Here is a 22,391-nt window from a genome sequence, read left to right on the forward strand (position 1 = left end):
TGAGAGCTGATGACACCCCAGGGCCACATCAGTAAAAATGATCTGGAGGCCCAGAGCCCAGAGAGACATTCCAGAGCATGACCAAGAGGCATCAGTCCCCCCTGGGTAGAAAACCCTGCCCTGGTCCTGGTTCTGCCACTCACAAGCTGTGTGACTTCTCGTGGGTCCCCAAACAGCTCTGAGCCCAGGTCCTCATCTGCAGAATGGGAAATACCTGCCTTGTTTGCGTTGTGTCTTCAAGTTGGAGAGAGGACAGAGACCTGCCCTGAGAGAGGACTGTCATTTTTATTGCTCCTGTGGCCCAGAGCTAACAGGCCAACAGAGTCTGAACTCCACCCATTCTAAAGAGTCAGAGACTCCTTCGCTTTCTGATGCAGACAGGGCAGCCCAGGGTCTGACGAGCTTATAGAAGACCCCCTCATTACTTTTTTCAGCTACTCTTTTTTCAAAAGTTTTGGGTGACAGTCACCAGGATGCATCTATCTTACAGATGGCCAAGTCACATACGCAAAGACACACAGACAGGCACCGTGGTATTTATAGACAAACACAGATGGACACACCCAGTCACGTACAGACACACTGACAGACAGTCCCACACCCAGGACGTTAAAGCAAATCAGGCCGGGATGTTTTCTGTCTTCCCAGCTGCGTTCCCAGCACCCTAAACAGCCAGGTACATTTGTCAAATGAACAAGTGAGAGAAGGAGCGGATGAATGAATGAATGAATGAATGAGCGAGCAGGTGAGCGGGTGGTGGCAGAGGAGGGATGGATGGAAGCGTGTGTCCTTTGTACAAGCACACCCAGACACCTTCTACAGCCCTCTGATCCTGCGGGCCCCGCAGCCTCCCCTCTGCCACACTCCCCTTCCGAAGACGGACTCATCTCTCTCTCCCGGTCCCCCAGGCACCGCGGCAGGTCCCCCGAGGAAGGGCGGAAGTCCCGCCGAAGGCACTCCCGCCGCTGCTCCAGGACCCTCGGCAAGGCCAGCCCCGAGGCCCGCTCCAGCCACCCGCCCAGCCAGCCCCTCCAGATGCTCGGCCTCCTGTCGGCCAGGGGTGTAGTAAGTATTCCACACGGCCTTCTCGGCCAGTCTTGGCCGTGACACTTGGGGGGGAGGTGGAGGCACAAGTTCAGGGCAGTGTACGGCACATTTTAACTCAGTTTTGGGCAAACACCCCACTGGCTTTCGGGCCTCCTTATTGATCAACCAGGTGGTCATTCCCCAGCCTCTGGCAGCACTCGGTTGGGGGGAGGAAGCAAAACGAAAGTGCCCAGGCTTTCTAGGGAGCGCTGAAAATACACGCTGGTCTCCAGAGTGACCCTGGCAGGAGTGCATGTGTGAGACCCCGCAGGAGGAAGGAAGGGAGGGGGCTTTGATGTGGCGGAGGCATTCCAGCTTTCCCGTGAAGTCTGCAGCCCAGATGCCCACCAGCCTGCAGCACTGATTCGCTGCTGGGATTTGATTTCACCCAGATAAACACGGCCTGGAATGTGTATGAGCATTTGCCTTCAAGGAGCTCATAGCGCTTGAGCTGTGTCCTCTCCTGTGTCCGCACGAGGTCTCAGGGCATCGAGGGCACGACTGCTCTCCCTGGTCCCTTCCAACAGATGGGACAGAAAAACCAAGACTCAGAGAGGTTACAAATCCGATTGAGCAGCCCTGCATTGAATGGCATCACGTGATGCTCCCTCAGGTCCACAGGGAGGAGCCAGAATGTAATTTCAGGGGACCTTACCTGAGCGAGGGATTCAGGGTTGGAGCTGAACTCGGGCCCTAGCTTTGCTACTCCCTGGTCGCGTGGCTTCAGGGAAGTCCCTTCCCTCCTTCGAAATTCAGTGTTCTCATTGGCAAATTTGCAATAATACCACTTTCATGTGGATGGTTGGGGACAGCCAATAAGACCAAGTACGCGAAGGCCTTTTGTTGTTGCTCAAGGGACAGATACGCAAACAGGAGGAGACACAATGCTGACGTGGCCTACAGTTGCAGCTGGCAGGGACCCGTCTTTTCTAGCTATGAGTGAATCTGAGAATTTCAGGTGAGGTGGAAGTGAGGAGAAGCTCGGGGTGCTTGCAGGAAGATCATAGAAGGGAAGGCGATGAAATACACTAGTTGGGCCTGGTTGACACAAGTTGTCACCTGCAGTGCATTCTGGGTAACTCTTCTTTACCATTCGAGGCACCCTGTGCCACCAAGGTCTCATTTTGCCCCAATCCTCTGCCTAGCTGGAACCATCCACAGCGTCTTCAGGCCTCCCTTTGTAGAGGTGTCTTGTGGTTACTAAGTATTTTAAAGATGGAAAATGCCCACTTGCCTTTCCCTCTCCACTGATGTCCTATAAAAGGTCTTTCCAGCACAGCAGAGAGTCTGGAGGCCCAGGGAGTCTTGGCTTGGTTGGACAATTCCTTCTACCCCTCCCGGCCTCAACTTCCTCACCTGGAAAATGGGTGTGATGATCTCATTTATCTCCCAGGGAAATTGTTGCAGAGTTAGAAACCAATGCAAAAATGCCTATCAGAGGTAGAAGAAGTGAGTCAAAATCACCCAAAATCTTGGTGTTTGTGGCGGCCCATTTGGTGGCCCCCACTGACCCTCATTAAAAAGTGCCATTGGGAGCAGCTGGCTTGTTTGATCACCTGCCCGGGATGGTTTCCTAACAGCCTGGGTCTATCAAGATGTTGTAAAAGGCTGGATGTTCTTTAAAAAAAGAAAGAAAGAAAGAAAGAAAGAAAGAAAAAAAAGTGGGGTCCTCCCACACCAGCTGGTGAGGAAAAAGATTGGCTGTTGGTTCTTGAAGCCTCAGTGTCTCCCATGGACCCAGTCCCTTTCAGAAGAGCTGGAAGCTCACCCACACCTAGAAGGGGCAGACATTAAGAGCTCACCGAAAACCCGAGACTCAGAGAAGAGAAATGACTTCCATGGGCTACAGCAAGTCCAAGTCGTTCAAAACATGGGGCTATGATGGAGCCATCAGATCCTGGCTCTGAGCTGTGGAAAGTTACTTAAACCTTTTTGAGCCCCTGTGTCCTCATCTGTTAAAAAAAAAAAAAAATGCAGAGAATAAGTGTCTTCTTCAAAAACCTTGCTGTGTGGACAAAAGCAAAGTCCCATTGTAAACGGCTGAGCCCAGTGCTTGGCACAGGGGAAGAATTCAGCAAATATTTGTGGGTGTTCCGACTACAGCATCCTGCGCGCTGGCTCTACATTTACCAACCGTGGGACCGTGAGCAAGTTCCATAAACTTTCTGTGCCTCAGTTTTCTCTGAACCTGCAAAACCAGGGGAACAATGAGACCTGCCTTGTAGGCGGTGTGGTATGGGCATTCAGTGACTTCGTGTAAGTAAAGGTTTCAGATTGCAACAGACAAGTGGAGAAATGCTACTTCCTGGTCACTGCTAAGAATAGCAGTGGCAGCAGTAAGAGTGACCATGGAAATAGCATTGGGGCAGCGACAGTGTTTAGCACACTAGTACTTGTGGTAGTAGTCCTAGTAATACTCGTATGGCTCCAGGCCCAGCCTGGTCTGTGCATGACTTGGGGCCAGAGCAAGGGCCCCTCAGTTCCTGTGCTTTCAGATTCCTTCATCCATAAAGCAGCTGGATTGCCCCATCCCACTCATGGTTTTCTGACTTCTGGGGGCATCAGCCCCGAGTCTAGCCCTCCATGTGCCCTCCACACTAGACCCTTATTCCTCTTCTCCCCTGCAAAAGGCAGAGATGGACAAAGGTATCAGGTCGGACCCCAAGTTTTCTGAGAGTCCTGGCCCAGGATCTTCCCTTATGCCAACCACCAGGCTCAACAGCAGAGTCAATGCCCCCCAAAGAATCCATCCCATCACTCATTCAGATCTACCAGTTATCTCCCAAAACATCTATCTGAGGGTCAGATCTCAGGATCTGGTGAAGAGAGGACAATCTGTGCCTATAAAAGGCAACGCACAACAATTGAGCAGGGACGCTGAGATGGGGTGGGAAGTGGCAGGCAGGGAAGGGATCCTAGGGTTGGTTAGTGTTAGGTCAGGGCAGAGAAGGCGACAACTCAGAAACTAGTGCTGCGCAAGAATCAGCCAAAGGAAGCAGGAAACAAAGATTCAAGTTGGGGCTGGAAGCAGAATCCCAGGGCAAGAGTTGGGGTTCTGGGGATAAGCAGGAGCCTGAGCACAGGGGTCTTCTATGCCCTGGCTCCCACCACACTCCACTGCAGGTACTTCCAATGTACCACTCTTTAAAAAATCAAGGACAGGCACATCACATCAAGGGGGCATATTTGCATAAATGAATATGCAAACTCAGGGTTGTGTCTTATTGAAATCCTAGTTGGTGAGCTAAAGATAACCTGAAGCCCTCTTGCTCAGTCAGATCCCAAATCCAAATGGAGGGTCCCAAGGAGATGATTTAGGGACCCTTCACAGCCTCATTCATGTTCTTTATCTCCACTCAGCCATCTCTGTTCAGGGCATCAGGGGGACAGAGATGAATAAAACGCTCCTCCCGAATTCTGGAGCTCAGTCTGGTAGTCAACAGACGGCTGCACTACAGTGAGAGAAGTGTAATTAGGACTGAGATGGAGTCCGCGAGTACCAGCTCCTCCTCGTTTGTCAAATATTCAAAACCTTGTGTACTAGTTGGTTAATAGACCCTGTCACCACCCTAACCCCAAGTGCCCAGAGCCACCCCCTCCCTCCCCTGGTACCTCGGGACCTCCTCACAGTTTGGCAACTAGAGTGGTACGGGACTGCCATCAGTACCAAGCGCAGCTACCTTCGGATGAGGCAGTGTCCCCACCCCATCAGCTGCCGGATATCCAGACTACGAACCCTGGTGGCGATGGAAGTAAATACAATGCAGAGCAGGACCACGGAGGAAGGACAAGACAGTGTTGTCTTGGTGCCTGAGAGGGCTCTACAAATAAGGGAACACTCAAGCTAAGCTTTGAAGGATGGGTTCACCGGATTGGGATGACTCATGCATACAGAGAAGGGAGATACCTCTGTGTACCAGGCACTTTTGTTAGAATGAAGGCGATGCAACTTTAGAAACCTTCCCATGCTTTACACAGTTGTTGCTGCTGATGCCATTTTATGCACAAAGCCATTCTCTGAGATAGATGCAATTATTACCACCATTTTTCAGACAGGGAAACGGGCTCACAGAGCTGAAGTGTCTTTGGTAGGTGGCTCAGTTGGGAGGAAGGGGAACTGATAGGAATCGTGGCTCATGTCTCAGAAGCTTACTCTGATGACCACAGGGCCAATTAGATGACAGAGACGTTGGTGGCACCAAGGTTTGGCCAAGCCCTTTCCCTATTGGCATGGGGCACTCTGGTCAAGTCTGCTCTCCCTGGAGAGGGAATCTGGAAGAGGGCCTATGACGATGGAAGCTAGACCAAGTTGAGAAGCACAGGCTTCTCCTTTTCTCCTCCTTCTACCTCCAGCTTGGGCTAAAAAGTTGCCATGTATTCTTCGCCAACAAAAACCTGCAGATGCCATGACAAGAACAGGAAGAAGGGGAGGAAGAAGAAGAGAAAGAAGAGGAAGGAGGAGGAGGAAGAAGAGGAAGAGGAAGGAGAGAGAAAAGATGAAGAGGAAGGAGAGGAACAAGAACAAGAAGGAGAGCATAAAACCTAAGGTCCAAAAAGATTTCCTTGTGAAATCTGTCAACAAGAGGAGGCAGTAGAGTGCAGTGATGAAGTCATGGGCTTTGGGACCGATCTGTAGACTCTGAGGTTCTTGATGTTTTCTCCCTGGTTAACAACAACCACCAGTGCCAACTGAGCACCTACTATATGCCAGATGCTAGGCTGAATTTTTCCTATGCACCCCCTCATCTGTTTCTTACAATAGCCCTTCAAGGGAGCTTCCACTAATATGCTCCTTTTAGTGGGCGCCTAGAACATGGCGGCCATGTCCTATGGCCTGGAACAATTCCATGACGAGCACCTAAGTGAAATGGAGAAGTTAGGATCCAAACCCAGAAAGTCTGCCTCCAGAGTCCATGTGCTTAATGACATGACTCCCCTTGTGTCATTTCACTTCCCTGGGCCTCAGTGTCCTCATCCATACTTTGGGCTAATAATCACACCTGTTTCATAGGGTGCTTGTGAGGATGGACTGAGTTGGGGGATCCATTCATTTAAGGAATATGCATTCAGCACCTGCTGTGTGCCAGACACTGTTCCAGGCACCGGGGTGAACAAGTATTTGCAGTGAACAAGACTGACAAGGATCCTACCCTCATGCAGCTTCAGTTCTATGTGAGAAACTTAGCCCAGTGCTTAGGACATAACTAACACTCAATATGCAGTCGTTGCTGGCATTATTTGTCACCACAGTGGTTTTATTAAGCTTGTTCCTCATAAACCCAGATGTGATGTTTTTGAAATATCTCTGGGTTCAAAAGCTTAACCGTGTCCACAATCTGAGGTGAATTCCAGAGCAAGCCTAGGAGAAAGGCAGGATGGAGGTACACATCCCATTTTGCAGAGAGGGGAAAGCATATGGTGGCCCTGGCCTTCAGACCCCTGACCCAGGCTCTCACACATTCTGCAAAAGCCTTTTAGCCCTCGCTCACCCAAGAGACTCAAACATGCCACACCATTCACTGCAGTTTTGAAAAGAGAGACCAGAATGTGGAGGAAAGGCAGTCTGAGACGGGGACTTAGTGGGACCTGTTGTGGTTGTTGGGTTTTTTTCATGGAAAGTGGCATAGCATGGTCAACTTTTACTTTTACCACATCTGTTCAGAGTAAAAGGAAACCGCCATGTTCTATCACGAAACTGACATCTTACCACCGGAAGAAGTAGTACTGACATGGCCTCCAAAGAAAGGATGAGCCCTTAAATCAAATGCATTTGGCTGGATGAAAAACTCATTACACTGAACTTAATTTTTCTCCATTTCGATTTGGGCTGGTGTAAAATTTGTCTGACTGGATCCATATGGAGATTTTTAGGAACCAGTGGGCTGAGGGCCCCCGAAGCTTCCATTTTCCCTCAGTTTCCTGCCTATGATTAGGAGGGGAAGAGACAGAGGAGGCCGGGCCACTTCTTCGGGCCCAAGGCCAATTGCAGCGCACTGCCCCATGGGATCGCCCCAGCCCTGAGGGACTGCGTCATCTGGCTGTGTCCCCACTTCCCACCTCCTCTCACCCAGACTCCCAGAGGTCAACAAACCCATTCTTTTTTCTGTCTTCCTAATGAGTGAACAAAGGAAGATGAACAACATCAAGGAAAATAAACCTAATGTCTTTGTGGAACAAAAGGATTTTTTTTTTCTTTTTTAAGGAATAACCAGAACCCTCTAGCTAAAAGCTCTGCCACGCAACTCTATATTCACATGAGAATTTCCAATCCCCCATATGGCAGGGAGGGGACGAGAAATTTATAGCCATTTCTCTCCATGGGGCCATTTGAAGCTCAGTAAATGACTTGTTCAGTTTAATTGGAATTCTCTTCTTGATTGTATTTTTGTAACCTATTAGGCCGTGCTGCCTCTTGATCTCAGAATTCAGCTGAAATTAAATTTTGAAGTGTAAGTGAGAGGTTGCCTTTTTTCCCGTTCTTGATTAAATAATGATTTGAAACAAAAACAATAAATAACAGTGCCAGCTTCCCTGGAGGGCTGAGAGAGACTCCCAGTGAAATGCCAGGAGCCGGAGTTTGTGGTGGGGGGATTTAATTACTTATTAGAACCCACGTGTTAACATTGAGTATATTAAGAAACAAGGAGATGAGTCAACTTGTGATTTCAAGAGAAAAAAAAAATCAGAGCTTCACATTGGAGGGGGCCTTGGGACTAAAGGGGAAATGCTTGTTTGCTTTCTTCCAATGGCTATGAGTTTGTGAAATAGTTTGTCCTTGGGGGAAAATAAATCTGAGATTGGCAATCCTGATCCAGAAGGGAAGACCTTGTCATGGCCTCTGGGTCTGGATGCAGTTTAATGGCTCTGGTCTCCTGGTTCCTTCCATTGGCCAAAGTCCAAGAGGCATGAAAAGGATCAAGCTGGGGAAGAGGAAGCATCCATTTTCATAGTTCGGAAGGGAGAGATGGGGCATCCAGGAGGTACTGTGTTTGTGGTTCCTTTGCAGTGGTCAGGGTCGTGGCAAACATTTAGAACACAGGGTCACAAACTCAGAGGTCTCGGGGGCCTGGCAGTTAATAGAAGCACCTGGGATTGCGGGGGGCTGGTCACCAGAAAAGCCTAAAACGGTCAGCTGCAGTTCTCTTGAGCTGATGATGAGCAGCAAGGATGTGGACCCAGCATTGTCAGACCTTCAGCACAGACTAGAAATAGAGCTGTTATGTGAAACCGCCCCATTCTGCAATGTTGGCAGTTAATTCAGATTTACTGTCAGGTGGGCTATGTACCTGGGTACATATATACTAAGTGGGCTAAAGAAAAGGTAGCTGAGACAAAATATAACTTGACCTGTCAGTTTTCCAGTGGTAATCTGGGGGCGCTGAAGCAGACGCTGTTCAATTATATCCCTTCATCCTCTCTGCTTCAGGACACATGGCGAACCTCCAGCTTCTAGAAGGTGCTCTCTGGCCGGCAAAGACTGCTTTGGTTGGCCACGTGGCAGTATGAGCACCCTAGAGAACTGACACCCACTGGGTGCAGCCTCCAACCTACGAGTGGTGGGGCATTGGCATATAAATACCCCAGCTCCCTCCTTGGTAGGGTCAGTTCCTCACTGGCTCCCAGAGTGTCCTCCGGCTGCCCTCCGTGGTAGCTGGTTTGATAACACGTCTTTCATTGGCTTTTCTTCTCCCTCATCTCATTTCCCCTCTCCCCTATAGAAGTTCTTTGTCCTCTCAAATCAACTACTAGCATTCAAATTCCTGTCTTGATTTTGGAGATAATCCATATTAAGACAGATGTTTTTTGTTTTTTCCGCTCAGTAATTAAGCAGATATTACAGGGGCTGAGTTTTTATGCCAAGCTCCACAGGTAGGCCTTTGTAAAGACAGGGGAAGAAGAAGACTGATATGGAGGAAGGGGCCACAGTATACCAAAGAAGAGTTTCCTGGTATGAGGGTTCCAGGTCTTAAACAGGGGCACAGGTACCATGATTACTGGACATTGGTACTGGACAAGAATGGGTCTAGAATGACTCCTCCTATCAAGTATCTTGAGCACTGTTTTCAGCCTAGCTAGGAGGACAGGGGCAAAGGTCAGTTAATGGTTAGAAGAGAAATTCCCAGCAGATGAAGAACTCTTGAAAGATGAATTTTGAGAGGGCTGTTAATCTAAATGAGGAGCAGGTAGGAGCCACATTGTCATGTCACTGAGTGGACAACTGTTGGTATCTTAGTGAGTGAGTACTTGTCTAGAAAGGACAAAAACACAGAGGCCTCTGTTGTCTGCCTATCATGAAGGTCTCCTTTGCATTATCATGGCTGTCACACACCCCCAACACACACACACACACACACACACACACACTCACACACTCACGCAAACACACACACGCATTCGATTTCTGGCTCCCCTCACTACCTTTCCTCCTCTTTGCTCTGGAGAAGATGGAGTCTGAAACGAAAAGGCCATCAACCATCCAGATTTGTCTGGCCAGAGGGAGCATTTTTTTCTCGCTCCTCACCTAGAAGGGGCACCTTTTTATAATCTGAACGAAGTACAGGCTGACGGCCCTGTTGTGTGCAAATGGCCAGCCCCAGCCTATATCTTAAGCTGACCTCCCAGGGTAGCAGAGGGTAGAAGGGAAGTAAGGAGACCAAGCGTCGCCCGTCTCATCTGGAAGTCTTCGCAGATCTGGAGCTTCTCAGCTCAGCCTGGAACTTCAGCTGTCGAGAATGTACAGACACAGCCTCTGGGTGCTTTCTCTGAGGATGCTGCGTCTGAGGCGGGCCGGGAAGGAGAGGGAGAACAGACTGTATTCCTTCTCTCTGCCACAGGCCTGGAACTCAGTTCTAAAGGTTATCTCTTGATCACACAGACAGCTCTGAGCTGGTCTCGAGACAGCAGCCTTCAGCCAAGAATCCACCTAGTTTTTAAGAACTATTTTGAATATGATGGGGGCCAGTCCCTCCTTTAAAACCTATCAAATTCCCAAAGTTGGCAGCTACCCAGCTGGGCCTCACCAGGATGTGGCCACTCAGCCATCTTCGCCACTGAATCAAACTAGGATGGGCCCAGGCTTCCCAGCTCAGGCTGTGTTCATGTAGCCAGATTTAGTGAGCACTTACTCTGTGCCAGGCACTGCTGGTTACTTGGGTACAGTACTGAACTGGGCATGCGTGGCCTCTGCCTTCTACAAATTCCCACTCAGATGGAGAGACAGGCAGTAAAACAAGCAATCAGCCCACTGAATCACAGTACTGTGGCACATAGAAGCCACTCTTGCTTTTTTTTTTTTTAACTTTAATTACTTTTTTTTTAAAAGATTTTATTTATTTGACAGACAGACACAGTGAGAGAGGGAACACAAGCAGGGGGAGTGGGAAAGGGAGAAGCAGGCTTCCTGCTGAGCAGAAAGCCCAATGTGGGGCTCAATCCCAGGATCCTGAGATCATGACCTGAGCCGAAGGCAGAGGCTTAACCCACTGAGCCACCCAGGCACCCCAGAAGCCATTCATTTTTGAAAGAGTAAATGAATGAAAAATTGAATGAATGAATGAGTGAGTGGTCGAGTGTTGTGCCATCCTGACCTGGGGAATTAGAGAAGGCTTTCTAGAGGAGGTGATATGTAACCGTAACCTGGACGATGTATAAATTTAGCCATATGAAATAGAGTAATGGGGAAGAATGTTCTAGGCAGAGGAATTTGCCATTGCATGTGCAAATGGTCTGGGGTTGGGAGAGTGAGATGTGGCAGCAGAACCAAGAAAATTCTAGGTTGTGGGGCCACAGTGGGGGCATGTGGAAGAGAGGAGACCTGTCAGATACTCTGGCTTGGACTGTAAAGGATATTGTCAACCATATCGAGGAATTTATATTCATCCAAAGAAATGGGAGTTCTAAATAAGCAGGAGATGTTGGTATTTTCAGGCATGCGGTTCAACCCAATGAGAACATTTCAGAGGACCTTTATCTCTGTTTCCTGGAAAGGATGGAAAAGCTTGGTACAACTCTTGGTGCTAATTATACAAGTTACGTGTGGATAATGGTCACAGTCAAGGCGAGGCGTGCTGAAAGTGTGTCTGTGAGCTCAGGCTGTAGGGATAGAGGGCAAACAGGGCAGAGTTCCCTCTGTATCTACTAGCCTGGAAGGGCCTCACACTCATGAAATCCTTGCCCATGGGGACCCATGACGCACCGGGGCAAATGCTTTGAAATCCGTAGTCAGGGCTGGGAACAAGTCAGGGCTGGAAGGCCAGCCTGGATGCCCCCAGGTAGCGAGTCGGTTACGGATGGATAACAGAAGCCGTTACACCCACAGGCCCCTTCGTTAGACTCATCTTCCAGCCTGGCTCCCTCCAAAAAGGGCTTGCCTGGTTCATTTGTGAGATACCGGCCACCAAACCTTCACCATCCCCGAAGCAAAGATTGTCTGTGTTCGTCCCCGGGCCAAGGCCCAGTCCGAGAGCCCATCAGATCCCGTGATGCTTTCTTGTTCCTGACGGAGGTGGTAGAAATACACATGTTGCCACTGGACTCCCAGAGTGGGGGAAGATACCACATCCATACTGCAGATGGGAAGACAAAAAGGAAGAGCTGAATGGAAACAGGGCCTTCGCATTGTTTTTAAAGAAGTCTCACTCAAAAAGACTCCACCTGAGGAATCTTCTTTTGAGGTCCCTTGTCCCAAAGCAAAGCTTGCCAGGTCACCAGGCAGAGGAAGTGGCAGCCGTGCTGAGTAGAACTTGGTAAAGCTGGACCATCACCTTGTCCGTGTGCAGAGCCTCCTGGGAGAACCCACAAAGGACATTCTGCCTCCCCGGTCTGGAAGCTGACATCCTGAGCTACCAGAGTTTGCTGTTTTCCTCATAGCTCTGGTGTCTCTGTGTCTCACCCTCATGACCAATTGCTACGAAGGCAGAAATGGTTCCCTAGGAAGGCCCCAGAGTCCCACTCCTTTATGCTCAAGGTACAAGGGATAAGGGGGGGTAGGGAAGCAGGCTTTTGATGGTGAGATCTCACTAACATGCATGGGGCCCAGGGCAAGAGTAGAGAAGGTCCCCACACACTATACACCTCAATGTTTATAAATCAAGCCAGCAAACCTAAACATGGTATGTTCTCCTGTCTTGGCAAAGATAGCTTGAAAATGATCTGGAAATTCAGGTTTGATTTTAGAATCTCATATCCCTCGGAGCAGCCAGCCACATCATGGCAGTGTGGTGGTGGTTGGGTTGCGGGGGGCGGGGGACCCTTCAAGGCCATGGCCCCTCTCTTTCTCCTCTTACCACTTGCACCAACCAACACCATGGGCCTCCCACACGTGCACATGGACGCCTCAGCCTGAACACCGAAGCTGGGTCCTCATGGGCACCCTTGGACCTGAGAGTGTGCGCACCTGAAGCCTGGTGTATCCCCAGGAGCATAGATCCACGGATGAGCCTGCAGAGACCCTGGAAGGGGGCTCGGAGGCCATTTAAACAGAGAACTCTGGGACCTCAGAGACCCATAAGGTGGTCTCAGGGAAAGTGGTTTCCAGGCAGCGTCCTCCGGGCCCCACAGATTTCTTGCCGCATGAGGATGGCTATCTCCGGAGGAGGCCCAGGGCAGGAGTCCCTCTTGCCCGTGGCTAAATAAGCACGGTACTGTTGGCAGGGACCACGGTGACATCACAGCCGTGACACTGCTCTGAACGTTTAAAGAGAACCATCCACCGTGCTTGTGAATACACCACCGCCTTCCCAAGGGCTCGCTCACCTTCCGTTCCTCCTTCATCCGTCCCAGATCAGACCTCCCCATTCCCACTCACCCCAGACGTCCCAGCCCCTCCCCACACCCTCTGTCCCAAGCACATCCTCGCGATCTTGACACCTCCAGGGAGGCGAGCGCTAGCCCCCGCCGCATTTTCAGCCAGGGTTCCTTGATCCAGCTCGGGCACCAAGGGACTCACGAGGTTAATGTTGATGGCTTGAGGTCCCCTTGCTGAGAAAACCAAACAGAACTGATGCCTCGCCTGGTAGGAACACTGAAAAACCAAAACTCAAAGCTCAGGGCCAAGTGTGAGGGTGTGCAGAAAGGTGTGTGTTTTTTCTTGTCATTTTCGACTCTAATGATGGACTCACGTTGCCCGCTCTTCCCTTTCTCTTACACCTTACCTACCTACTAAAGGAGGAGCTCTTGCTTGGTAAGTGGATATAATCCGCAAAGACATGAGAGAATTTATTAGAAGCCACTCGAGAGCCTTAGCTACCTTCTCCAGGGGGAAAAGGACACACACAAATATCCGTAGAGAGCTTTTTTTTCGTTTGTTTTCAGTCAGACTATTTGACTTCCATTTTTTTTTGTCCCCCTTTCTTTTCCCCTTTAGTTGAAAACTACTAAAATGTCATTTTGTGACCTTGACTTTATATTTACAAAAAAAAAAAAAAAAAGAAAAGAAAAGAAACTCTCTTTATTTCATTTCTTTTCCCCATGCGATATTTGTTTAGGGTTCTATTCAGGGAACTTTTTCTTTAAAAAAAAAAAAAAGTCAAATTCGTTGAGGATTTGGTTGAAGTTTAAAATTTTGGCTTTATCTCTCTTTTTTTTTTTAAGTTAAAAGATCTATGTTTTTCATGCCCATGGTCCCATTTCTTTTCCCCTCCCCCCTTTATTTTTATTATTGTTTTAGGTTAAGGGTGTGACACACCCCCTTTCGATTGAGTTGTCACTTTTGTTTGAGTTAACTCATTAGAAATTAAATTTTATATAATTTCCTTTTTCTTTGGTTTAATCTGGATCGCATGCTTTTTCTCTGCATGATACCTAAATCTTCCAGTTACTCTAGCAGGGGGTAAAAAACAATATCTCCTTTCTGTGGAATTCTTTCAGGAATTTGTGCTTTTGTTTTTTTTTTTTTGTTTTTTTTTTTGTTTTTTTGCGTCTCTCTTTCCTCTTCTCTCTCTCTCTCTCCTTTCGTTACAGTGCATCATGACGGTAAACATTTCTTGGTTATTTAGACACAGAGCACAAGCCCAGCAGTCAGCAGTGTCCAACGGGTGTTTTTGCTTTCAGATCACTGGGTCGGGGTCTGCAGCTGACCTCTTTACCAAAACAGCCAGCCCGCTCACCACCTCCCGAGGACGCTCCCAGGAGTACGACTCCGGCAATGACACTTCTTCACCGCCCTCCACGCAAATCAGCTCAGCCAGGTCACGAGGTCAAGAGAAGGGGAGCCCCAGTGGGGGCCTCACCAAGAGCCAGGAGCTCCACTGTGGCAACACCTCAGATTCAGGAAACTCCTTCACCACCTCCTCACCCCAGAACAAGGGGGCCACTTTGGAGAATCTCTCCCCCACCAGCAGGGGCAGAGAGTCAAGGTCAGTGTACCTGGGCTAGAGGAGGAAAGGGGCATCGGGGGAGGGGGAAGGGGGAGGGGGTCTGTCTTAGCTCTACCATCTTAGTCTCTCACCATAGCCCTGTACCCACCCACTTCCCACCTGGAACCCAGAAGGCTTTGATTTGCAAGAGAGAGAAAACCCAAAGTGGCATAATTTGGGGGATTAAAAAAAAAATCCAAGGGTGTCAGCTTTAGGTACAGCTGGATCCAGGCTCAAAAATACATCATTGAGAATCTCCCTTCTCCATTCCATCTCTCATCTCTGCTTCCCTCTCTGTTGGCTTCATTCTCAAGCAGACCCTCCCAAAACATGAGCACATAGGCCAACAGCATTCACATTTGCTAACCTTTCTATCTGTTCAGTCAGCCAGTGGACAGAGGATGCCCCTTTCCCAAAAATTGCGGCAAAATACCAGGGTGGAGTCTTACGGTTTGTTCTTGGCCCATCTGGGGTCATTTGTCCACCCTTGGACCAATCACTGTGGCCCAGGAGATGTTGTGCTCTTGGCAACAATTTGTCACACGCTACTCAGGGTTTATGAGTAGCCTTCCCACTTACACAGAACTTGGGGGAAGTCCGGTTCTCTGAAGGAAAGGTCAGGGTACTGATATCAGGAAGGATGGAGATGGGCAGAGAAAAACAAATGTCTGTTTTACCAGTAATCTCAGGAGAAAGTCTTAACATTGAATTCCTTTAAAGTCGCTGTCCTGTAAAAACATTCAGATGCATTGAAACCTTGTGTCAACACAAAAGCCTGCTCCTGGATGTTTGCAGCAGCTTTGTTCATAATCGCCCAGACTTAGAACCACCTCCCACATCCTTCAGGAGGTGAATGAACTGCAGTACACACAGAGAGGGGAATACTATTCAGCACTAAAAAGAAAATGAGCCGTCGAGCCATGAAAAGACATGGCGGAAATTTAAATGAGTGAAAGAAACCAGCCTGAAGGCTACATACGGTACGAGTCCAACTCTGTGACATTGTGGAAAAGGCAGAACTCAGGAGACAGCAAGCCGATTCGCGGGTAGAGAGACGCAGAGAGGGCAGTGGGTAGAGGGGGTTGAGGACGCTGCGAGGGTGGATACGTAGTTTCCATTTGTCAAAATCCACTGGGTTCACAGGAATGAGTGGCTCGTGGAAACCACAGACTCCTGGGCGGTGACGTCTCACTGATGTAACATTTCCCTCTCACGTGAGATGCGGAGAGTAGAACAGCAGAGGACAGAGGGTTCCCACACACCTGCAGCGTGTGCACGTGTGTCTTCACCCGCTGGTCAGATGCAGTTTTCCTGCAGAGAACCTTCCATGCGGTGGCTCACGAGCCAGTTGTAAACTCTACTTCATTACCCCCTTACCCTCTCATTCAAGGAATCACAGCAAAATGCTAAGCGCTGAGGCTAATGTCACAATTACAGCAAGTAGAAATCGCTGATCATTGACTCCAACCATTCATTCGGCTCCTAGAAGCCAACCACTCAGCCTGGTGCTGGAGAAATGAATGGCACCGTCCTTTTCCTCAGGAGCGTATAAGGAGGCAGATGCAGGGGGCGGCGGGGGTGTGGGGGCGGTGTTGAGGGTGGAAGAGATTTACTGGTGCCTTCCACCGTGCTAACAGTGGGGTCTTCTTTCTTCTGGGGGGTGGGAGTCTGCTTTTTCCAAAGTGGCCACGATGTCAGAATGATAAGCAAAGCCTTAGCAGAGAAACAGTTAATGGCTTCTTCAAGGACAGAGCGCCCTTTGTCCCCAACACGTAGCTCACTTCAGTTCTGGACGAACAGCCTGGCATCCACACGGAACCTCTGGTTTGCCTGCGCTGGCACGTGCCCGGCCTTGGTTCACACCCAAGCCTGCCTGGGAGCCCAGGGCTGGGTCAGAGCAAATCTCAGTGTCTCCCAGAACAGGCAGTGATCTCCCCAGATGAGACAGGGAAGACAGGGGTCTACTTACATTCTCTAGGGCAGAAAATGACAAAAACAACAAAAAGAGCCAGGAGAGCAATAGTAATAACAACTGATGATGATAATGCCTGCTAGTGTGTGCCGAGCCCTGACTATAGGCTAGGTGCCATGACAAGTGCTTGCCAAGGATCATCTTCCTTAATCCTCATAGAACCTTCATGGTAAGTATTATCAGAGGCCTTTTTGTAGCTGGTGGGGAAACTGAGACACAGAGTATTTAAGAAACTCAGAATCGGGGTGCCTGGGCGGCTCAGTCACTGAGTGTCTGCCTTCAGCTCAGGTCATGATCCCAGGGTCCTGGGATCGAGCTCCGCATTGGGCTCTCTGCTCAGCGGGAGGCCTGATTCTCCCTCTCCCATTCCCCCTGCTTGTGTTCCCTCTCTCACTGTGTCTCTCTCTGTTGAATAAATAAAATCTTAAAAAAAAAAACAAAAAACACCCTCAGGATCAGAAGGGCCAACGCCAGGATTCAAACACAGATCTGTCACAGCACTGAAGCTAAAGCCTGAGTGGCGTTTGGCTGTTCCTGCTTCATCTGATCTCTACGGACAGCCAGATTAAATCATTTAGGCCCAGCCTTTCATTTTGAAATATAAATGATCTCTAAATTCATGACTATTTATGTCATGTCAGCAGTGAGCAGAGGGCTGAATGGAAGAGACATCATCAGCTCTAAATCCAGGGAAACTTCGACAGTGAAGGTGGGGACTGGTGGGGTGACGGGGCATGGGCTTTGAAGTGGGACAGATCAGGGTTTGAGACTCTGGGTGGCCTTGAGGAAGTAACTAACGGTTCTGTGTCTTCCCTGTAAATTGAGGAGAGTAGTGCCAGTCTCCTAAGTGTTGGTGGGAGGACCATACAAGACGATGCTTGTGAAGCCCCCAGGACACTAAGAGTCTCAAAGGTTTATTTCAGAGCCGTTTTCATGAGCTAGGACAGATGTATCAGGCTCTGTCCGAGGTGCTGGGATAGAGTATCCAGAGACATGAGTCCTCTCCCGCAAGTAGTTCAGTGACGGGGGAGGAAGAGGCAACTGAGTCCTTCTAGGGACAGCGGATGCATAGAGGCTAGGGGCTGTGGTAACACAATGAGGGTCACCCAGCTAGATTCAGGGACATGTCAAGGAAGGCCTCCCAGAAAAGGTGAGGTCAAACTAAAGCCTGAACCATGAGTAGTTATTGTCAGGTGAGGAGGAGAGGGAAGAGGGTTCCAGCCAGTAGGAACGTTCTAAGGCCTGGAGACAGGGAAGGAACAGGGATATTCCAGGAGGAACAAGTAGTCCATTATGACTGGCCTCAAGAGAGGAAAGTGCCAAGAGCTGAGATTAGAGGGGCGTGCAGGGGCCAGATCGTCATGAGCCCCTGTGCACCATAGAAACGTGATCTGGCCCAAACCAAATGAATATGCCCTTACTGAGAACCCAATAGAAGCTTCACATGGCCCCAGGCAGCGGGGAACGCAGAAGACCAGAACCTGTCTTTGGGTGATGTTAAGCAAGCCTTCACTCTTCTGAGTCTCAATTCCCCCATCTGCAAAATGGGCTACGTCAAAGTTTCCCAAATTTAAACCACCTGTATGGCCCTTTCTTGATTTTAGCCCTATCCCTGTACTACTGGTACCCTTCCTTTAATAAACTCATTTTTTTAATATAAGGAAACTTATATTAAAACTCATCCTAAATAGAAAGCACCCGCAAAATACATGATTTACATATGCAAACACATAAAGACAGTGTATTTAATTCTGGTGAGCAACAGCTGCCTGCCCAAGGTGCCAAGTCTGGGAGATTGCCAGTGTTACAGAGATGGTGGAAACGCAGTAGTACCCAACTAGGGTTTTCTCATTAATGTAATCAGAAGGACCAGAAAAGACTCAAAGGGAGTAAGTCTCCATGTGATTTGGTGTAATTTACCATTATGCCTACACCTACTGACCTAAAATGCTCTGAAGTGCCCCCCGTAGGATGTGTTCCCCTCTGTCCCTATTCCTCTGACACCTGTGGCCTGGAATGTTCCCAGAGGCAGTAAGATGGGAGCAGGTGGAAAGGGGTTTCTGAGAGTACCACAGCCTCGGCGAAGGTAGGGAGAAGAGTATCAGCTCCAGATGCCTCCAGACCAGCGGGCAGGCCGTTGCTAACCGGCGTTCTCCCCACATCTGCAGAGGATTTCAGTCGCCGTGTCTGGAGTGTGCAGAGGTGAAGAAGTCCAGCCTGGTCCCATCCACAGCCCGGAGCTCCCCCATGAGAGGGTGCTCCCGCAGCCCCTCCTATGCCAGCACCCGCTCTTCCAGCCACTCCTCCCGATCCCCAATTCCCAGAGCCTCCCCCAGGTACACCCGAAGCCGGTCCACCTCATCCAGAAAAAGGTGAGTGCCATTTTGACCTCATTCTGCAGCACTTTCCTCCTTAGAGAACTAGTTACAGGAACTGGAGATGTCCTTTGGCCCTTGGGGGAAAGGAGTCAGACAGACTTGAGTTTGAATGCCCGCTACACCCATTCCTAGCTGGTGGCCTTGGGCCTCAGATAACCTCTCCAAGCCTCAGTTTCCTTATCTGCACGGTGAAAACATTCCCCTCTCTGTGCCTCGCTTTCCCCGTCTGTGGAATGGGATTGATAATAGTACCTAACGCTAGGATGTGTTGAGGATTCAGTGAGGTTATGCACACAAAGCTAGTTCAGTGTCTGCCACGTAATAAAATACTTACCTAACATTTCTTGTGTGCTGCCTCTGGGAGGTGTGTGACTGACCCTAATTTACTCATTTACAACTCTACAGGGTAAGTACAATTATTTACTCCCATTTTATAGATGAGAAAACAAGGCCCAAGAAGTGAAATCACCTGTTCAAGGTAACACAACTAATAAGTGGCCTTAGATGGAAGGAACTCAATAAAAAGAAGTTGTCCAAATTATTATCAATCCCCACAAAGAGAGGGAATTTCATTCTCGAGAAAGGGCCAGATTCCTCAGCCTGGCATCCCGAAAGAGAAAGGTCTCCCTCAGGGGACCAGCTGAATATAGCCCTACACATCCGGGACGACCCTGGCCAAGCCCAGGCCCCTCAGGGACTGTTTACTCTCCCAAAGGTCCTACTCGCGCTCTTCCAGCTATTCCTCCAAGTCCGGCAAGAGGAGCCCACCCAGCAGAAGCTCCCGCTCGCGCCGCAGCCCCAGCTACTCCCGGTACAGCCCCAGCAGGTACGGCCCCGCCCCCAAACAGGCCCCGCCTCCCCGGCCCCCTGCAGCGTTGCCGGAGTTGGGGTGGGGAGACGACCCAGCATCCTTGTAGTTCTGTCTCCGCTGGAGTGGATATGTTTGGCGCCCCCACACATATCCTTGAGTCCTAATATAGCCGCCCCTCGTAATGAGCAGCCAGCCCACCCCAGAATTCCCAACCCCCACCCTCAACCTCTTCACACACCTAGTACTGCCCTCCATCCCCATACTCAGAGCGCCCCGTTCTCACGCATGCACCCTCTTTTTTCTTTTCTTTACTCCAAAAGGGTAACACCAGGGCCCTCTTGACGTTCACATCCTCACTCCGCAGACTCACCCCGGGCACGCGTCCACCCTCCCCACAGTACTGAACCACAGCCCTGTCCTCTTCCCTCCCGCATTCTCTGGGGCCCCGGGAGGAAACTTGACCTTTCCAAGGGGGGTGCTGGGCACAGGTCAGAGGAAGTGAGTGCCCCGGCTCATGCCTGAAAGCCAGCCCCAGCTTCCCCTAACTCCCGCCCCATCCCTTCAGGGAGCGGGACCCCAAGTACAACGAGAAGGAGTCGCAGCAGCGGGAGCGCGAGCGAGCGCGTCGGAGGCGGCGGTCCTACTCGCCCATGCGGAAGCGCCGGAGAGACTCCCCGAGCCACCTGGAGGCGCGGAGGATAACCAGGTGAGGCCAAGAGGGCCAGGGGTGCCCAGGTTCACCCTCACCCACACCCCTCCCACCCACTGAGGCCCCGAGTTCTCCCCGTGTCCCCTTGGAGCTGGATTTCAGGATTGTGGGAGCTCAGACGAACTGTGTGGGCCCTTGGGGGGGGGGGCGCTCCGGGGCGGGGCTAGAATGGGTGCCTGGGACAAGGGTGGGGCCGCTCAGAGGCTGTGGCCCGGGTCTACGGAGAGGGCTGGGAAGTCGGAAGTCGCGTCCAGGCAAGGGGGTGGGCCAAAGCAGTGGGGCGGGGCCTTTGCCTGGGGGTGGAGCCGGCCAGTGGAGACAGATTGCTCCGACCGACAAGTCCGACAAGCCCTTGATCACACCTTGCACCAAGTGTTGGGGGGGAGGGGGACAAGAAGGATCGTTTAGATGCCAAAGGGACTTAGAGGCAGCCCTGGTTGGTGAGGGAGAGAGCACTGTTTCTGGAGTGGAATCCCGGCTGTGCCACTTTCCAGGTAAGCTGGGAAAGTCTCTTCACCTCCCAGATCCTCAGTTCCCACCCATGTAATATGGAAGGAAATAACTCCCAGGAGTGTCATGACGATGAAGTGCACGGGGGAAACAGATGGGAACCCACTTTGTAAACTGAAATGCAGAACACTAGAACCTTCAGGGTGCCCTTGTTACGGACTGGATGGTCAGACTAGGTGGATAAGGTTTCCTATAACAGGTAAGGTCTTAGATGGAAAAGCCCTAGAAAAGAAGCCTGAGGTCTAAGTGGACACATATTTCTCAGGCCTTGAAAGCAGGAAGAATGGCTGAGTCCTGCTCTAAAATTGGCTCCTGACAATCAGTTGGGCTCTTCCTTCTGGCCTCTAAGCGTCAGCAACTCCATCCAGAGACTCACAGGACTGGGGCTGGGGTGCCCTCCTGGCTGCCTACTGCCTCCTCCCTAGAGATGACCTGGAGGAGGAAAAAGCACTTGTGCCCCAGATAGGGGTCATAGCAGCACCTTCTCAGATATCCCACAGAACACCCTGGCACACAGGAAGTCCTAACCCACTACATTGAACAGAGGTGTCGTTCGGGTTGATTCTGAGGAAGGCTGAGCTAAAGTGGCATTTCTAAAAGGCTCTTGTTTCCTTAGTCAACCTCAAATAGTCCATCTTGATGAACCCGCTCAGTGTTTCCCAAACTGCTGTCACCCAGCAGCATCTGAACACTTGTCTGTTTAGTAGGTGTGCCGTAGTTTACTTAATTTTCTTTAAATAGATATGCTCTTTCTTAGAGGTCCATACCTTTAATTCAAAAGGAATACACCACAGTATACTATATGGAAAATCAGCCTGTTTACCATAAATAGAAGGTTCTAATAAAAGTAAAAATAGCAAAACAAAACTGCTATTAAAGTCTAGATGTAGATCCTGTTGCCAGCTGGAGGCCCCAAGCCCCAGGCTTGCTTTGTTAAGAAGTGAGATCGGTGACTTCCCCAGACACCAGCACGAGGCTGAGACCGTCCAGGGGACAGTCACAGGGCAGGACGAGGAACATAAAAGGAGGGTTCCCCCAAGGGCCTGGGAAGTGGAAGGATCCCACTTTCCCCAGGGAGCCGGCGGGAGCTCTCTGGCCTGGGGCTGGGCGGAGTCTGGTCCTCCAGCGCCCCCTGTCTGCTCTCCACAGTGCCCGGAAGCGCCCCATCCCCTACTACCGGCCCAGCCCGTCTTCGTCCAGCAGCCTCAGCAGCACCTCCTCCTGGTACAGCAGCAGCAGCAGCCGCTCGGCCAGCCGCAGCTACTCCCGGAGCCGGAGCCGCAGCCACAGCCGGACCCGCAGCCGCAGCCGCAGTCGCAGCCGGACCCGCACAAGCAGCAGCTCCAGCTCCCGCAGCCCCAGCCTGGGCTCCCGGAGCCGGAGCCGCAGCTACAGCTCAGCGGAAAGCTACTCCAGCACGAGGCGCTAAGCAAGAGCCCTCCCCTGAGTCAGCTGCCGGCAGGAGGGCCCCCTGCACTCTGCCAGCCTGTCCCCCTCCCTGCCCACCCTGCCTTCTCCTCGGTGATGGACCTTGAGGGCTCCTGGACCCTGTCCTTCCTGCTCTCCTGGG

The 22,391-nt window shown here is 50.6% G+C and overlaps 1 protein-coding gene across 1 annotated transcript in view; it reads left to right on the top strand.

Annotated features, from left to right (window-relative positions):
- The window catches only part of SRRM4 (serine/arginine repetitive matrix 4), a 140,666-nt gene extending 118,318 nt beyond the window's left edge, over positions 1-22,348 (top strand). The window contains exons 8-13 of the mRNA XM_004753333.3: positions 909-1,065; positions 14,137-14,441; positions 18,582-18,785; positions 19,507-19,617; positions 20,168-20,308; positions 21,971-22,348. Of these exons, the coding sequence (XP_004753390.1) occupies positions 909-1,065; positions 14,137-14,441; positions 18,582-18,785; positions 19,507-19,617; positions 20,168-20,308; positions 21,971-22,250 (1,198 nt within the window). The 3' untranslated portion in view covers positions 22,251-22,348. The remainder of the gene's footprint in view (positions 1-908; positions 1,066-14,136; positions 14,442-18,581; positions 18,786-19,506; positions 19,618-20,167; positions 20,309-21,970) is intronic.
- The last annotated feature ends 43 nt before the right edge of the window (positions 22,349-22,391 follow it).

Source organism: Mustela putorius, unplaced genomic scaffold (genome assembly GCF_011764305.1).
Source record: "Mustela putorius furo isolate JIRA1106 unplaced genomic scaffold, ASM1176430v1.1 tig00537248_pilon_pilon_pilon, whole genome shotgun sequence".
Lineage (NCBI taxonomy): Eukaryota > Metazoa > Chordata > Mammalia > Carnivora > Mustelidae > Mustela > Mustela putorius.